At 39.7% G+C, this 19,698-nt stretch overlaps 1 protein-coding gene across 3 annotated transcripts in view; it reads right to left on the bottom strand.

Annotated features, from left to right (window-relative positions):
• Positions 1-4,908: 4,908 nt before the first annotated feature.
• The window catches only part of HEPHL1 (hephaestin like 1), a 138,138-nt gene continuing 123,348 nt past the window's right edge, over positions 4,909-19,698 (bottom strand). The window contains exons 19-21 of one of the 3 annotated variants that reach the window (XM_030200195.1): positions 18,728-18,730; positions 7,696-7,740; positions 4,909-6,922 (exon numbers count right to left, since the gene is read on the bottom strand). In XM_030200195.1, the coding sequence (XP_030056055.1) occupies positions 6,726-6,922; positions 7,696-7,740; positions 18,728-18,730 (245 nt within the window). In that variant the 3' untranslated portion in view covers positions 4,909-6,725. Of the gene's footprint in view, positions 6,923-7,695; positions 7,741-13,359; positions 13,627-18,727; positions 18,731-19,698 lie in introns of those variants that run through there. The other 2 variants (XM_030200196.1, XM_030200198.1) reach the window with 2 other exon arrangements.

Raw genomic sequence — 19,698 nt, 5'->3', positions numbered from 1 at the left:
GCCAAAACTATTATGATTGGCCTGAGTGTTTTGGACAGTTTTGCCCTTCAGTGTACTCCATTTCTTCTGCTTTTTCTTCAGTCTCCATTTCCTCTGACTGGGATGTAACCTCCTTTTGTAGGATTTCAAGTTCCTTCAGCAGGGCTTTCCTACTACACATTTATCTCCCAGTTTCCTGACTGCTGAAGATACTTAGCCAATACACTTGTGAGTGCAGGACTCTGCCCAGTCTGCTCTTACAACCCTGAACCCCAAAGCCTCATTGCTTAACAGGAAAGTCCTATCTTTCCCAATTGTTAATCATTTTCTACCCTATGTTCAGAGGTTACTGTAGTAATAGAGCAAGAACCAAACAAAAAAAATCACTCTGGACATGTTTACCTAGGGGTATGAATGCACTATTTTGGATCACTATGGTTATTTATTAATCACTACTACTTATAATTTCTATAGCGCTACTAGATGTACAAAGCGCTGCACACGAAACATGTAAGAGACAATTCCTGCTCGACAGAGCATACAATCTAATTAAGACAAACAGGACAAATAAGGGATTAAGGAATTACTTATGGTGGGATGGATAATATAGGATAATGATAATTTGCAAATTTGGCAAACAAGCAAACAAAAATAAATACTAAGGACCCGATATTCAGACTACGGGAGTTAGCTCAACTAACTCCTGCAGTCGGCGCTCAGCCCGGATATTCAATGCTGGGCCATTTCTGGTGACCGGCGTTGAATTTATTTTTGGCTGATTCAAACTTAACCGGCCATGCCACTATTCAGCGCTGACTGGTTAAGTTTAAACCAGCCAAAGATAGGCCTGGTATTCATGCAGTCAAATATGGCCACCAAACGTGCGCAGAAAATTGGTAGATAGCTACTTATCTCATGTGATACTACTGGCTATCCGCTAAGTGTGAATTTTCAATGAGATATGGATGGCCGAATCCCGCTGAAAATTCAAGTATAACTGGTTATGGTGTATTTAACTGGCCAGGTGCCGATCCTGGCCGGTTAAATGCTTTTGAATATCAGGTATAAGGGTTATACCAAAGATCTGGCTGAGTATTACACGAAATAGATATCTGCATTTATTCTGTTACAGTACCATGAATGATTATTCCTGAGAAGATATTATAAAAGCTGCAAATATATTAAGCTCATAGACCATGCACATGAGCAGATACCCTATACTTTGCATACTAAAAATAGCAACTAACTTTCCCCAAGACCATAGGAGTGAACCCTTTCCTCACCTTAGACGCTAGCAACATCCTTAGTAGCCAAGTTGCTCGGTGATAGACAGAATCTTTCCTTCTAGGCTCAACTGCATCTCAGTAAGTTGACCAGCTAGCAGCTGGATAGTATCAGAGATATATCTGTCACGTTTCAGTCTGGCACATGTTGAGGGCTCTCACAGTGTCAGAAGCCATAAATATTAGTTAAGGCTTTTCTATACAGACTTGGTGTATAGAGAGGTACAGTTCATAGGAGATACTGATTAAACAATCCCTGTCATTAGAGAGCTATCACTTTGTCCTCCTCTCTCCTGCCCAAAACAACTTCTTTACAAAGCCCGATATTGGCTTTGTCCCAATGGTCCTTAGGTGACTTTTCTAGAGCAATCAGGTCCCACATACCTATCTGTCCAGCAGATGAAATACAGTTCCTAGCTGGAACAGGCCTCAGCCTACAAAATGTGAGCCATAAGGTACACCCCTACAGTACTCTTGAAAAATGGAGTTCTCCCTGGGGTTTTCCCCAACAAGTCTTCCCTCCAGATCCATTGTGTTTGGCTGGTCTCTCTTCTTCCTCTATTTCTGTTCCACTCTGTTGATGAATTTTGAACTCCATCACACTAGTCACCATGATATAACCTTACTGACTTGCATTTTACCATTAGGTACTGTTGAACAGCATTTTGCCAGACATTTATTTAATTCCTGTGTGAGGGAGTATATAGCAAGTTACTGCTCCCTCACAATTGCACAGATTAACTCTCACACTCCTGCCCAGGAGGGAGATGACACAGGAGAGGCAGAGCTGGAAGGGTGTGGCCCAGGAAGTATAAAAGCTCATGGCACAGCTAAGTTGGAGGCCCAAAAGGAAGAAGCAAAGCCTTACTGCCTAAAGCCTCCACCACATGTGTGACTCCCAGACGCTACCTTCTGGTAGGCCTAATTCATCTTGGAACCTTGCAGAACTTTGTAGGAAAACCTGGCCAGAGGTTGGCTAGGGAATGCCATCTTGTGTGAGACCAAACTGTATCTCTGGACTCAAGCCAGAGTCAAGCTGCGAATACTGTTTTCTGAGAGACAATAGTGCATGCCGTGTCCCTGCAGGAACAGAGCACAGGAGGAAGTTTGTGAATCTAAAGGATGAGATTTTGTGTTCATCTTCTCCACCTTTGAAAGAAACAGCATACCCTTACCTGGTACATTAGCAAATTATTTTGTGTTCATCTTTAACCCATTGTGTGGCTCCATTTATCAGGGCTCTGGGCCCACCTTCACTCACAAGTTTCTCTTTGTGATCACCAGTGTTGGCTCCCATCTAGTGAAGCGGTATGAATGTACCACCAAAAATAACTTAAACTGGGAACCAAAACAGTAAGAAGATTCAGATGATTGAGGAGATAGCAAAGAAGGAATAAATGGGGGACTGAGGAGTGATGTGGGGAAGAGGGCAAATGAAAGGAGAATGTTTTCTACCTATTGACCTACCGTCACTGCTACACACTATTCCATAAGTATTTGGAGAACTTGCATCCAGCATATATGCAATGCACTGACCCATCCAATAGAGTTGCAGAACTCCAAGCTACATACCCAGGTTCTACAGCTAAAAAGTGTTTACTAATCTCTGTTTTCTCACACATTGCAGAATGTGAAGCTCTTATCAGGGCCATCCCAAAGGTTATCTGACATCCTAAATGAACCTTCAGCTGTGCACCCCCCTCCCCATCGAGAGGCTGCTCAAGGCCTTCCCCCCTATGTACAGCATCACCCCGTCTCCTTCCTTCTGCTGTTCAACATCAGTGTGTCTCCCCCGCCCCCTGGTGTGTGTGCACCTCTCCTTTTGCCTGCATACCTCCCCCCCCCCCCCCCCCCCAAATTACCCTAGCACCTTTGGGATGGCACCAGTTCCAACGCGGCAGTCATGATGTCTATAGAAGATTCATCATGGCTGGTGCAGAGCCTTGAGTATCTGTGCATGCTTAAGGCCTGTCAAATTCTGTCCCCTCTGACCTTCCTGCTCAAGGTCCCACACCGACCACGATGACTCTTTTGTAGAAACCATGAACTGCCGCACTGATGCCACCCCCAAATTGTACTGTCCTAGGTAGATGCATATTGAATGTAGATGATTGAATGGCCTCTGTAATCCAAAAAATCTCATCTATTAGATTTAATAAATAGGTTTGTGTATGGTGTACAGCGCTGCGTATGCCTTGTAGCGCTATAGAAATGATAAGTAGTAGTAGTAGCATTGTAAACATTTATTGAGAGAATATACATATTGCCAAGAAACAACCTCTACACTGATTTCTCTCTCACTCTCTCTCTCTCTCTCTGAATCTTTTCATGTGGATGAACTTTCCTATATAATTACACATTTTATGATGTCAAAACCCCCCAAAACAAAACGTATGTTGATTAGAATTAATACAACAGTGTCATGATTGAGCAAAAGAGACCGCATGACTTCAGTAAAATTCCACTTACTGCATCGTCACCCAGGACCTCTCTTACCAATCTCTTGTAAAGTGGCTAATGGTTCTTTCCATGTTTTACTATCAAACTATTCCAGGCCTGAATAGTAGTAAGACAGATACCTACCACACTAACTTGGTGAAAAATGAGTATGTTTTGTTGTATGCCTCATACATACTCGGGCACGTGGTCATATCTGCCTTCTTATATATGCAGTTGTGGCTTATTGTTAACATGTGGAACACTGAAATGGAGGCACATGGAATAAAAGACTTCTAACATTCTAGAGAAGAAAGCTCTTGATTCAAAACCCTTTTGTAGTCAGAATCTAATAAGCAGTATCTTTGTGGTATCACATTGTCAAACGGGATTTTAAAATGTCATAATTGTTTAACTTATTTATAGTACATTTATATAACACAATAACAATAAAATCAACAAAACTTTCAGTAGTAGAAATAAAAATTAATTCTGCAGTAGTACTTATGTGCAAAATAGCATAGCCAAACCATTCAATATCTTATTACCAAAGCCCCTAGTTTCCTGGGACACCTCATGAGCAGATTGAGTGGTTAGGGTGAGAAATTCTGTGGCACGTTTGGATAGACTTGCATACTGAATAGCACGCATTTGTATTTTACTTTATAAAAACGAAGTCATTTTCTGGTATGTATTGTGTGTCCAGGCAGTGTATGTTGTTCTTTTTGAAAACAAAAAGGATATTAGGGTCCCTTTTACAAAGGCACACTAGTGTTTTTAGGGGCACTTTTTTTTTACTAAGGCACGTAGGCACCTACATCCAACACAAGTCAATTTGGAACTACCACCTGGCTACCACGTGCCCTGGATGGCAATTCCAATTTTTTACGCGCGTCTGATATGCGCGCCAAAAAAATAGATGTTATTTTCTAATGCGCGGCATTAACCAGGTGGTAATCAGTAGTGTACACAGGCTGACAATTACCGCCCGGTTAACGCTGAGACCTTACCGCCAAGTCAATTTTTATTTTGGTGCACGTCCATTTTTGGCCCCCAAAAAAAGGCCTTTTTTTGAAGGCACGCTGAAAAATGGACCTGCGCACATCCAGAACGCGCGCCTACACTAGCCCAGGCCATTTTTCAGCGTGCCTTAGTAAAAGGACCCCTTAGTGCGTGCACTAAACACTAACATAGTAATATAGTAGATGACGGCAGAAAAAGACCTGCACGGTCCATCCAGTCTGCCCAAGAAATGTGCCACTTTTTAAGATACCCATTATATTCCAACGGGCATCTTAGCGTTCAGCTCTCTTGAATTTTTAGCACATGCTAAAAATGCTAGCGCACCTTTATAAAAGACCCCCCGTAGTGATTATTTTACACTTTATTTTCAAGTGATTTTTGGCTATCCAACATGACTTGCATTTTAAGTGCAACATAAATTACCAAAATTATATACAGATTGCCAATGTCCTAGGTTACCCTCCCTATACCACATACACCCTATTTTCAATTAATACCTCTAAAGAACTAGTATGGTACCACAAAGAGAATTACTTGTATTATGTTTGTTTAAATACTGTTTCTTACTTTTCTCAACGTTTTTGATAGTTGAAAATAAAAATAAAAATCAGGAGGAAAATACCTCATTTAGACCTTAACCACACTCTTGGAACTTATTGTTTCCTGCATATGGGGTTGGTCAAACAAGTCATCATTGGTCTGAAAAACCTCCTGTTAATCGTTGTTAAACAACAAAAATCAGTCTAGTTTAGTCACAATAACTTAAGTTCAACAAGCGTGTATATATAAAAAATGTTACTTAGCTTGAGCAGCCTTGCTCTTAAGCAACTCCAAGTGATCGTCCAATGGTTTTTATTATGAGACCATGTATGACACTGTTAATAGTTTGGGGAGGGAGCCGTTTCGCTGTGGCTTCTTCCGGAAACCTCACCTTACTAGACAATCTCTTGTGTTTGGATTCTTAAAATGTTTTTACAGCATCTAGTAAGGTGGGGTCTCCAGAAGAAGCCACAGTGAAATCTCCCCAAACTATTAACAGTGTCATACATGGTCTCATAATAAAAACCATTGGACGATCACTTGGAGTTGCTTAAAAGCAAGGCTGCTCTAGCTAAGTAACATTTTTTTAATATATACGCTTGTTGAACTTAAGTTATTGTGAATAATGTAGACTGATTTTTGTTGTTCAGACCAATAATGACTTGTTTGACCAACCCCATATGCAGGAAACAATAATTTCCAAGAGTGTGGTTAAGGTCTAAATGAGGTCTTTTCCTCCTGGTTTTTATGTTCAACTATCAAAAACGTTGAGAAAAGTAAGAAACAGTATTGTAAATGGGGTTTAAAATAAATAAAAATACGTGGGTGCCCCTTTACAGGGGTTTACCTGCTCCTGGGCTGCTCCGGGGGCCGGTGGACTTTTGGGGACATTCCTTATTTATTTTTCACTGCACCTAAAGACATACATATCATAGAATTTCCTCAAATACTTTTTCTGTACAACTCCTTATTTGGTGAGTGTAAAGGTGGGGAACCCTGATACCGTGAAAAGCACATCTAACCACCCTGTTTGAAATTCACCAAAGGGGGGGTTGCTACAGTATTTAAACAAACATAATACAAGTAATTCTCTTTGTGGTACCATACTAGTTCTTTAGAGGTATTAATTGAAAATTACAACAAATTGTGATGTCATCAAGAACCTGTAAATGCTGCCTATTATGGGGCTGTCTAACCAAATCTTTAAGTTCAGATCATCTCTATCGTCCAACCAAAACAAGACCAGAGTCTTCTCAACCATTTTCAGAATGACAATACAATCTACCAGTGTAATTTACCAATGAAACATTCCATCTAAAAACATTATTGCACATATTTCTGCCCTTACCCTGTGTTTCGCAATTATTACTTGTAAACTTGAAATGCTATAATTCACACCCATCTGGTAACAGTGCATCACAAAGTTCAATACATTTCAAGAAATAAACTTTGACTATGTGATAGCTACAAATTATCTTCCATGTATAAAGGTGATTGAACACTCTTGTAAGACATCTTTCTTCTCAAGAACACAAGGGCCATGAAGAGCAGTAGCACTGTGACCAGCAGGAGAACTCCAATGGTGAAAAGGGAGAGAAGAGCGATATTGACTTCCTTTGTATCCAGGTTCCTGCCAAGCAATTCTATTTTTTGGTTGCCATCTGTTGAAAGCCAAAAATACCTTTTCAGAAAATTGACTCAATGAGGTAAATACTACTACTACTACTACTATAAAGACCTGCTGAATGGGCATGAGGGCTGACTAATTGTGACTGGTTATCTATAAGAGAATTTTCAGCTGACCCTAATCAGCTAGGTTTTCAGCTGAATATGCTCCTAAATCTAGCTAATCAAAACTTTGCTCATTAGTGCTGAAAATCAGTCACTAGCATGCTAAGTCCTCTTAAAAAAAAAAAGACAACCCAGCTACCCCTCCCTCTAAATCCTTGAAGAAAATGGCTCTGCAGTGGTAGGATCCTCTCCCCCCCCCCCCCCCCAACTCTTGCATGCAAGATAATGATCCCACCATAGTGGGACCCATTTTGTCCTTCTGATTTGGCCAACAACTGGTGTCTTCTTTCTCCCAACTCTGTCAAAGATAAAACAAGATACTTTCTCCATGGGATTCTTTTTCCTGCTATCATTACACAAAGTACCCTAGCTGCTCCCCTCCCTTTACATCATTGCTCCCCGAAAAAATAGAGAGCACCAGTTGGGGATACCCCTCTCTCCTTGCAAGATCCAGAAGAGAGGGGACGCTAGCTGCTTGATGTTCTCCTCTTCAACTCTAACCAAGCCCCTGACCACCTAAATTTAACAACTTAGTGAAAATTCGGAGGTTAGTCTGGACAATTTTTAAACATTATGATATCTTTGGTTGTTTTGAGTACAGAGCCCTCAATGTATACAACTGTGTTTTAAACAAGAGTCTTACCATTCCTAGTATTTGGTTGTTCACTGCTAGCCAAAGGAGGAAGAGCTGCAAAAAGATAAAGACACAAGAAGAAGCAATAATATTTAAAGTTAAGAACATAAGATTTGCCATACTGGGACAGACCGAAGGTCCATCATGACCAGTATCTTGTTTCCAACAGTAGCCAATTCAGGTTTATGCTTGTTATCTCAGAAATAAGTAGTGGATTTTCACAAGTCCATCTTAATAATGGCTTATAGACTTATTTTAGGAAATTGTCCAAACCTGTTTTAAACCCTGCGAAGCTAACTGCTTTTGCCACATCCTCTAGCAAAACATTCCAAAATGAAATTATACATTGAGTGAAGAAATCTTTTCTCCAATTTGTTTTAAATTTGCTACTTAGTAGCTTCACTGCGTGCTCCCTAGTCCTTGTATTTTTGGAAACAGTAAACAAGTGATTCACATCTATCCATTCCACCCTACTCAGTAAAAGCAAAGGGAAAGGGTTGAGACTCGATATACTGCATTTCTGTGGATACACTCATAGTAACATAGTAAATGAAGGTAGATAAAGACCTGTAAGGTCCATCCAGTCTGCCCAACAAGATAAACTCATTTTACATGGTATGTGATACTTTATATGTATACCCGAGTTTGATTTGTCCTTGCCTTTCTCAGGGCACAGACCGTAGATGTCTGCCCAGTACTGTTCTTGTACTAAGTTCTGAAGCTAACATCGAAGCCCCTTAATATTTACACTCCAGCCCATCCCTATCTATTCAGTCACGATCAGGGCGTAGACCGTAGAAGTCTGCCCAGCTCCCGTTTTGTTTCCAATTACCGGCGTCGCCGGTAACCAAAGTGGTTTACATGTATATGCAGGAACTTATTTTATACCTGGGGCAATGGAGGGTTAAGTGACTTGCCCAGAGTCATAAGGAGCTGTAGTAGGAATCAAAACACAGTTCCCCAGGTTCTTAGGCTGCTGTATTAACCACTAGGCAGGGAATCTCAGCGCAGTTCTTGAGTCATACCCAGTCAGTCTGGTTTGTAGAATATCCACATCAGATGAATATGCATGAGATAGACATGCATACAATGGAAGAAGTACATGCAAATCAATCTCATGCATATTCATTGTGGTTATCCTGAAAACATGACTGGCTGGGTATATTTGTAGAAATGGGTTGAGAACCACTGCTCCACTTGTTCAGAAGGAGCCACTGGTGTGCTGGATATTTAAAACTAGATATTTCAACCCATTCTGAACTGTTTTTATAAATTCAACTACTTCTGATAACTTATTGAGTTTTGAATTGAATTTTATTTTAAATGTTATCATTTAATTTATTTGAATACGTTCCTCATGATTTGCCCTGTAAAATGTACTTCCAGCATTCTATGACTGCAAAGTTTCTCTTCTGATGTGTGCATGCTTTTAGTACACATCACCCTGAAGCACACATTTCCTAGTTAGTCATACTTAGGGCCAGATGTTAAGACTGGGTAAAAAAAACAGTGCCGTGAGCCTATAAGGTCAGCTTGCTCATACGATTTAGAAATAACGCATCTCTTTTATTCAATCTGTAAGTGGTGAGTGGTCATAAGAAACCAGACTTACTCCACTGTCTATTTTTCTTGCGACAGATTCTTGCGCATAAGAATTGGGAAGGTGGGGGGGGGGGAGAGGAGGTTTTCATTGCATTATTTTGGTGGATGAGGGTTTGGGCTTGTTGGTGGGTTGCGTTTCTTATTTTGAAACTATCACTGTGCATTATATTATGTTGTTGTGGTTTCTTTTGTCTCGTGTTCAATAACCTGTTTAAAAATTAGAAATGGTGCATCTTTTCCTGGCAATTCTGGAAGGAAAAAAATTCCATAGGTAAAAACTGTGGGCTTGATACTCAGCCAGCGAAGGGCAGCACGCTTGCTGTCCGCCACTGGCATTAAACCTGGATATTCAATGCTGCACCATATCTGGTGACCAGCATTGAATATCTGGGTTTATTTTAGCCACTAAAAAGTTAACTGGCTATGCAGATATTCAGCGCTAACTGGTTGTCTCCCACTGAATATCCACAGTTTGGCACTTAAACCCTATTTAACCAGCTGGTTAAATAGTTTTGAAGAACTTTAGCTATATAAACACACCTACTTAAGGGTAAAAATTCCATAACACTTTTCATACAAACTTTTGCTTGCAAAATCGTTTTCTGTGGAAATTTTGCCCTTCTAGAAGCTTCAGTAAATTAAAGCCTTAGGTCAAATAGGCGTAATTTCAAAATGAAAATAAGAGTAGCCATATTGGGTCAGACCAGTGGGTCATCTAGCCCAGTATTCAGTTTCTAAACAGTGGCCAAGGGGCAAGCAGTTGCATTCCCATGTCTGTCTCAATAGCAAACTATGGACTTTTCCTCCAGGAACTTTTCCAAACCTTTTTTAAACCCAGATACGCTAACTGCTGTTACCGCATCCTCCAGCGAAGAGTTCCAGAGCTTAACTATTCGTTGAATGAAAAAATATTTCCTCCTATTTGTTTTAAAAGTATTTCCATGTAACTTCTGCAAGCACAGTGACTAAGGGGTCCTTTTACTAAGTTGCAGCAAAAAGTGGTCTTAGCATCTCTTATACGAATCTTTCCCACACGCTAAGGCCACTTTTCCACAGCTAGAAATGGATTTTCCATTTTCCTAATTAATGGCCAAGCGCTAATGTTTATGAAGTCACAAAAGACAGGGTAACAGCATACAAAAGTACAACACAGAAATGAGAAAAGCAAATACTGAGCCTTCAGGATAGAGAGAAATGTAATACTTTAATTCAGAAGATGACCCGACATAGGCCATGTTTCGGCGCACAAGCGCCTGCCTCAGGGGTCAAATATATCCTATAAGTATTGTCATGATTGTGACTGTTTTCCCTGGCTGTGCTCTCCTCGCCCTCTGGTGGCCAGATCTGGTGGCTGCCATAGACTGTCTTGCTGTCTCCCTACTCATTCCAGACTTTCTTTCCGGTCCGGTCCAGATATTCCAGCCCTCCAGACTTGGGTTGAAGTTTGGCTGCTAGCCTCACCCTTAGCTGCCTTGAGATTGCTGTCCGGTCAAGATATTCCAGCCCTCCAGACTTGGGTTGAAGTTTGGCAGCTAGCCTCACCCTTAGCTGCCTTGAGATTGCTGCAGCTGAGCCTCTGCTGCTGATGGGCTTATTAGCCACCTGGAAACTTTCTGCTTTGCCTCTGCAACGCCAAAGGTCCAGGTTGGTGTTTGTGCTCAGTGCACTTCTGCCTTGTCTTGTTAGCCATGTTTCTCAGTTAGTGTCCCTAGTCTGTATTCCTTGCCTGTTTGAGACTCCTGTATCCTGTCTTGAATCCAGTGCTGATTGCTCCTTCCCTGTCTGCTTTTGGCTTCCTTTCCCTTCTGCTTGTGCTTGTTTCCTGCCTGTTTGAGACCCTGTACCTTGTACCCTGTTCTAGCCAAGCTTGTTTGCTTCCTGCCTGTGTGAGACCCTGTACCTTGTTCTAGCCAAGCTTGTGTTTGTTTCCTGCCTGTTTGAGACCCTTTATCATGTACCCTGTCTAGTCAAGTTTGTCTTGATCACTCCGTCCAGTAAGTCCTGCTGGCTGCCTGCGCCTAGGGGCTCAACCCCTAGGGAACGGCAGTCAAGCGCAGGTGAAGTATTGTTCCAGTCACGTTAGTTCCTGATTCCTGCTTGTGTTTCCTGATTCTGGTCCCTGCAAACCAAGTCCATTCTGGTTCTGCTTATTCCTTCCTCGCTTGCCTACAGCTTCTACTCCAGTCCTGTTGGTCCGGTCCTGGTTGGAGGGTTTTGTGCTGCTACCGCTCCTCATCAGCAGCCCAAGGGCTCACGATTCCAGACTACCCTTGAGAACCTGAGAAGTATATTTTATGAAGTCAATCAAGCAGTCGGGATAAATTTCCCAAGAATATGCTGATTGTCTGTACAATCTTTAGAACGGCATTAACAAAACTTAGCGCGTGTGAACTTACTGTCACCTATTTTGTAGCCAATAAGGCCTCGTGCGCTAACCCTCTACTAATCAGTTAGTGTGCGGTAATGTAGATGTGCTAATTAGCACAGAAACACCCATTCTCCTAGTGTTCTATAGTAACTAAGGAAATGTATTTAGTTACTGAACTTAAGTAAAAGTTTTGTCACTTTTACTTGTAAAGAAGTAAAGGAAACATTTGTTACTTTTACCAAAGTAATAGTTTCACCAAATTTTACTACTTTCACTTAATTACCTCTGATGTTTGCAGTTAAAAGTGGAAAAGAGACCTAAATGATGATTCCTCAGTAAACTGAAACAGCAAAATCTGGAACAGGATTTTGCTATTGCAAACTTCGTAATCCAAATAATGGATAATCTCATCTTAAATTTTGCTGTTCAGGGAACACAGCCTATGAGAACAGTGGAGTTGCCTGTGTTTCTTGAATTGGTTACTGGTCTCCAGTCAAACAGAGAAGTGGTGAATTTGGTCCCTTTGAAGTGGAAATGACATTGAAGCTGGTTTCCATTTTTTGTGAACAGACATATGTCTCTACCAAAACACACTGCTGGATTATCCCATGGAAAATTTTACTTTGGGGTGACTAACCACTGGATTGATGAAGTCTTTAGAGAAGAAGTCTACTTGTCTGGCCTTAAGACTGAAGGTTCTCACACATTTGACATTCTTGCATCAGTTCTTGAAGATACTCAAAGAGTTTGCCATCAGATGAAAAATTGTTAGAACAATAGACAATGATTCCAACTTTGTGAAAGCCTTCTCTAACTGGACAGAATGACAGTGATAACAAATATGAAGATGCAAGTGCTGAATTAGAAAGCACTACTTCTAATGTTACACACACATTGTAACTTAGATCAGTTCCTTATTTCTTAGTTAACTATACAACAAACTTGCCTTGAGTTTAGCTAACCATCAAATTATCCCAACTGACTCTGTACCACGCATCTTGTTCCCATTATATATCTGCTCTAGGTCCCTCAGCTATCTGGTAATCTGTATTGTAGAAATTCTTTAGCATCATATCTATGTTAGCTGAATGTTCTAATGCATGCTTATTAGGTGTAACATTAGTATTATGCTAACATTGTATTATATCTCTGGTATTTGAATTTCAATGATGTTAAATGTGTATATTTTTGATACTGTTTCACGGTAGTTCTATTATTAGATTTCAATTTACTGTTTTCAAGTTTACCTCATTTTTTTGTATTTATGTCTATTCTTGGTTATTTTACTATTGTTATGCTGTTAACAAAATTGTAAGTTCTATGTTAAACTGTACCTGCTGTACACTGCCTTGAGTGAATCTCTTCATAAAGGTGGTTAATAAATCCCAATAAATAAATAACAATTGTAGCATGATATGAGTTTAATTGTCAGAGTTATTGATTTTGCTGGATCAGATACCAATGTGTATATATAAAAATATATATATATAAGACTTATTGGGACTGACTCAGATAAACTAGTCTGGTTTTCATCTTCCCCACCTTCCCTCTGGAAAACTACTGACAACAAAAACTAGCTGGGTGGTTACCTAAGCCCATCAACACATCTAATACACCTAACAAAAGACAGTGAGACGCCACCTATTCTCAGACAAAGACTCAGACTGAAAAGCCCATCTAAGTCCAATTACTCTCAGACAATGGACCACCAGAGGTCCAGATGATGTCATTAAACATGTGACCAGTTGCTAAAAATAGATGACTACAAATAGGTGAAACCAGTTGCTAGAGGTGGATGGGACTGGCTACTACAAAAGAGGCTTGAATTATCCTGCTGCTGGTCTCTTCCTCTGGACATGTGGCTCATGGATTGCTGACCGGTCTCTCTCTTTGAATCTGCCTCCTGCCTCTCTGCTGGATTTCAAACACACTCTGCCAAGACTTTCTCCAAGCTTCAAGCTCCCACAACTCTGCAAGAAAGACTTCTGTTTCAGCAAGGATCTCCATCACTCCTCTGCCAAAGTGAGTTACCATATCCTGCATAATTTATAATTTAGACTTGATAGCTTGAAAAGCACATTTCCACTTGTGATAAGATTCTTAAAAAACTGCCTCTCTCTCTTGTAACATCATTACATTACCTGTATTGTAAATAAACCTTTTAAAGTTAAATATATGGTCTTTATGTTCTGAGCACATGTCTTTAAACCTTGCAGTGCAGGTTAATGTAATTCAACAAATATAATATTTAATTCCCCCTTTTTCTTACATATTCTTAAGTTTATCATATTACCTTATAGGTAATTTGTGGAGAATAAAAATATAGTATCTTACATTTATTAAATGGTGGAAGAATGTGGCCAAGGGAAATTGTGCACAAGATAACAGGGTCCTCCTAAAAGTTAAATTGTTAATGAAATTGTATTTTGATGCTTTATAGAGAATTAGTATTGTGTTTCATTAATAAACTTCCTGTTGGTAAAAGTGAAAACACTCCCCACATGTGTTTCCTTGGTAACTAAATCTAGTTTACTGTCCCTGTGGCTTTATTTTCATTTTCTGCTAGCATGTACCTTGGTGAAGACACTAATGTGTTGGAACTGGTGCCTAGGAAATCTTTAATCTTCTAACCTCTATTATATACATCCACTCCTAAACTTCCATCCTTTTGAGGTTGGTAACCACTTGTTGTTCAGGCATATTTTCAAGGGCAGTCTTCATGCCAATAAAACCTCACTGAACTCCCATGAAATATATGTGTTTCCAGTTATTTTTCTAAGCCTCTCTTTTCCATAAAAGAGAGCATTTTCTGACACACAAAGCCTACCCCGGCTTCTCCCCATACCAACTTGTGGAAAGGTAAATATATTCTTCAATTTTACTGCATAACCATGTTTTGGCGTAAAACGAAAACTGATTTTTCAGCTTATTCTGAGGGTGCCACACATACACACACTATTCTAGGTGTAGATAACCCCACTTTGTTTAAGCAATGTGTAGTATCCTCTGGCCCTAACCCTTGGACTCTTAGTGTAACTGATGATATCATCACCACCTTTGATATTGAAACCAAATTTGAAAAGTATTGTTCCTTATATTTAGTTAAGTCAGAGCGTAAAAGAAATGTTGCTTGTCTTTGGTTACTGTGGGCCACATGTAAGAAAATTTTAAAAGAGCGTGCAGAATTGAAAGAGAAATTACAAACTAAAGAGAAAGAATGTATGGAGACAGATAAAGAAAATTAGTTTTTAATCACAATGACTACTTGCTTAAGTTATCAAGAAATTCGAATGCAGACCCAAATTTCAGCTTTGGAAATACAAGCAAGCCAGGGTCCAGGCTTGAAACACTTAGAGAATTAACACTGCAGACTCCCACTCTAGGTGAAGATGCTGATCATGCACATTGTCACAGGGAAATACAAACCTTAAAACAAAAGCTGCAGGATTCTCGCTTGCAGGTCTCAGCAATTACAGGCTTCCAATATACCCCTCCGGACCCAAAGACAGCCACAGCTAAGCCTGTGTCAGCTGTAATAAATGTATCACAGTCTCAACCTACAGAAGGAGGTTTCACTCAAACTATTAGCTCCCAACCCTTATCACAGATATGGAAGTGATAGCTAAGCAGGTAGGCAAGATAGACCCCAATAATTTTCCCCATGCTTGTCTTGTGCTATGGAAATTAGAGCAGGAAGAGAAGCTTAATACAGAGGAATTGATTAAAATTGTTCGCCTCTGTATTAAACCTGAATATGCAGAGCAGATGGAAAAAGCTATTAGTTTGGCTAAGCAGATAGGCTTTTCCTTACTCAATTTGGCAACAGCTGCTTGTGTCTCTTTTGGCATGAGAAGGTTCAAGGCTCAAAGTGCAGTTATCCAACAGAATAAGAAAAAGTACTGAAGATTATGTTAGAAAAGCTATACTATTACTGGTGATGACTGGACTAGATGATGGGAGAGATGCGAGAGGGCAGCCACCAAAAGATCTTTTAGATGTACACATAGATACTGAGGATCTCAGGGAAATTTGTCAGGGCATGCATCCTGCTATTGCAAGAGCTTTATGCTCTTGGGCACCAGGTGAGCCTGCTTCTGCTAGAGATTTGTGTGTGAAGGCAATGAATGTGTGTGTGAAGGCAATGAATGTCCAAAAGTATCAGCCTTATGCTTCACACCCAGTGGCAGCAGCTGGACCCGTTTTATACCCTGATTTAACACCATACCAGGAACAGGCCCCAACACAGCATCCAAAACCCCAGTACATAGGAACGCAACCTGTTCTGTATTCTGATTTAAGCATTTATAAAAGTGAGCCTTCAATTAAATATTCAGCTCCTCAGTACATAGATCCACAACCTGTTTTTCATTCTGACCTAAGTTCACATAAAAGTGAGCCTTCAATTAAAAATCCAGCTCCTCAATATGTAGATACTGAAACCCGCAGGCAAGCATGTAACATTTTAAAAAATCAAGGTGAGAATATGTCCTATTGGGAAAACAAACCCACCAGTGTCCTTACAGCAACAGCCTTGCAGATAGCTACCCAGAAACCTCATAAAAAGAGAAATCTGCCACCAGATAAGCAGGAGCCTATAACTGCATGTCCTACTGGACCAGAAACTGACATTCTCTCAGCCCTTCCTGCAATGTATTTCTATGGAACATGAGGAGACGCGTCCAGCCTGGACTGGACTTCTCCACAGCATGACCAACTCTGCAGATGGCAGTGGGATCCAGGTGGCTGATTTTTGGTATAGGTTGGACAGGAATATAGAGAAAAAGTTTTTGCACTGAAGTACCTTTGTAACATTGTTCAGGATTTAAAATGTCTCTTAGTAATAAGTAACTCCCACTTGAGCTGAAACTAAAACTATTGTATCTTGATTGAATTAACAAGATGTGCTTATTTTTGTAGAGTGCACTAAAGCCTGTCTGCACCCTGGTTGCATACCATGGTGTGAGATCTTGTGAAGGAACTGTGAATGAGGGAGTATCCTAATAAAAAAGCAAGAACAGTGGAGCCATGTGACCTTGTAAATTAATGTGAAAGTGTCTTTTTTCTTTCTCCTTCAGAGTTCAAGCTTTAAAGTTAGGATTTTTATGGAGCCAGGATTTGATACATACATGGCTATCCCGGAAACATCTCTATATATAAAAGGCACCACCAACGTTCTAAATGAAGCCTCCAGCCGGAAGTGTGAAGGGGGAGAGATATCCGGTTTCCCCATGAGTGTCTGCCCCGCCCTCGCTCTCTCTGTAACACAAACAGTGAAGGAAAACACAGCAAAGGACTCAGAGGGGGGAGGGTAGAGAGGGCAGAAGCCCTCACTATCTCTGTAACACAAACACAGCACAGCAGGAAACTTAACACTGAAGGACTCGACTCTGAGGGGGGAGGGGACAGAGAGGACATACTGCACAGGGGAAGGGAAAGAGGGCAGGGACACACACACTCCCACAGGCACACAGAAGAAAACTTTGCTAGCCCCCGTTTCATTTGCATCAGAAACGGGGCTTTTTTACTAGTTTTTAATATAAGCAAATCCTTTTCTATTTATGGGATAGTTATGCCATGTACAATTTTTGCTTATTTGTGCACATAAGAAGTACTCCTCGCTTAATGGAACTACTTGGGTAATCCAATTGGATACCACATATGCTGTTTTTTAAAAATATAATAGTGGGTTTATTTGCAGGTTAAGCCAAGTCCTGAATCAATCGATGTGATATACACAAGGCCTATTAGAACTCTGTGTTTTGTCTGTCACGTGGTCTCCATTTTTATCTGTTTGTTTTATCTTATGGGATACCCAAGAACTATAAACAGACATTCCTAGACCGTCCCAATCAGCCCTTTCATTAGTCCAAATTGTACCATGTCCTTTTCCAAAACATTCTCACTGGCAGGCAAGATTATATATATACACATACACACACACACACACATTATACATACATATATACACACACACATACATACATATACACACACACATGTTCACTACTATTCAAGCTATGGTTTATTTATTAAGTTCTACAAATTTCTATTTAATGTCATGCATATATACTTGCTAGTTTATTCTGTACGACAATCACTACATACAGATGGTCTCTCTCTTGAATGAAATATTAGTTGTGTGCAAAGCACAGGTAATATATCTCATATGAAGTCTATATTAGGTACACTAAACACGTTAGTATTGTCTCTATCAATTTACTATATTAAGTATATGAATATTGTAACCTTTTACTACACTCAGTACTGATACATAGTTTCTCTCTGAAAGATAGCTCATAGTACCATACCATGATCCTGTTTTTGCTTATTTGGTCAATGATCAATTAGATATTATTGTATATGATGATTGATAGGAATAATTATTTTGTATGTGATAGTAACCTAGGAAGTTATAATGATAATTGCATGCTTAATGGTACCTGTGCCTTTCATCTTTCTAATGATAACAGTAGTATAGTTCCATATTCCCATTCTTGTTTATGTATTAGAACTATCCATCCTTTTATTATTGCTAATGGTATTGTGTTCATAGTAATTGAAGGTTTAAATCTATGTCTATGTGATGTCACTAAAATTACAGGATGTGATTTTAGTTATTCCAGACCAATGATGCAGTATGTTTCCAATGACCTATCCATACCCACTCCTGAACTATTACCTATTCCCTTAGGTTTTAATGTAACCCACTTACAGTCCGTATGGAAGCACCCTATTATACAGAGATCCTTACAGCGACTCAAAACAGAAAACAAGATAGTGACTGAGAAAATCACCAAGGATACTACATTAATACATCAGTTAGCCTCTAAAATAGAGAACATAGGGAAACATTCATGGTGGGATATTTTCCTTGGAAAGTCCCATTGTGGTGGTATTGATTGGTCAGTTGCTCACTTTCATGCTCATGATTTGCTTGCATGCTGGGTTAAGAGAAAGTTTCACCAGATCCAGAAGATGACCTCTTACAACCAGATCTAAAGTGCCATACCATGAAGATACCATGTGACATCAACTTGGGAGCAACCTATGTCCCTGAGTGGTTGCAAAAACGAGCTGGTCTCTAGGGGTGGTGCATATGAGGCCCGGGAGTGACATTGCAAGCCTACTAAAACTAGAGCAAAGCCAGACTCTGCCCAAAACCGCATAACTGATTAGAAGCCGAATGGAACTGATGCCAGATGACCATAGAAAACTTGATCAATGGTGAATACCTAGCAACCTAAATGTAAGACATGAGCACAAGCAAACAAAATAAATAATAATGAGTTATTTGCTTATAATAGTCACAATTCCTACTAGGTGACATGTTCCAAGGTTCAATATCCACTAATCAAAGACTCACTTCTCCCAATATACCCATGTGAATAGTCCAATATCTGTGCTATTGTTTTATTTGAATTCTGCTTCTGTGTTAAGATTGTAACTTTTTATAGTTATTTGTGATTCTCCATTCCAATATTGTGTAAATATTGTCACTAAGAATCAAGAGAGGGAAATATGTAGCATGATATGAGTTTAATTGTCAGAGTTATTGATTTTGCTGGATCAGATACCAATGTGTATATTAAAAAAAAAATATATATATATATATATATAAGACTTATTGGGACAGAATCAGATAAACTGGTCTGGTTTTCATCTCCCCTCCTTCCCTCTGGAAAACTACTGACAACAAAAACTAGCTGGGTGGTTACCTAAGCTCATCAACACATCTACTACACCTAACAAAAGACAGTGAGACGCCACCTATTCTCAGACAAAGACTCAGACTAAAAAGCCCATCTTTTTTTAATAACTTTATTGGTTTTCAATTATACATTTACATACTATAAATGTGGAAATATAAGAAAAAATATATAATTAAGGAAAATATTCTTTTCCTACAGATAGAAAACTTGAAAAATTGTCTTAAGTTAGTCCACACATTATTGATCAAGACATAAGGAAATAAAACAATATGGAAATAAAGAGGAAATCTCTATATATAAAAAGCAACACCAACGTTCTATGAAGCCTCCAGC

The sequence above is a fragment of the Microcaecilia unicolor genome, chromosome 4 (genome assembly GCF_901765095.1).
Source record: "Microcaecilia unicolor chromosome 4, aMicUni1.1, whole genome shotgun sequence".
Classification (NCBI taxonomy): Eukaryota; Metazoa; Chordata; class Amphibia; order Gymnophiona; family Siphonopidae; genus Microcaecilia; species Microcaecilia unicolor.
The sequence above is the reverse complement of the archived record's forward strand: the minus strand, read 5'-3'. Positions and strand labels throughout refer to the sequence as shown.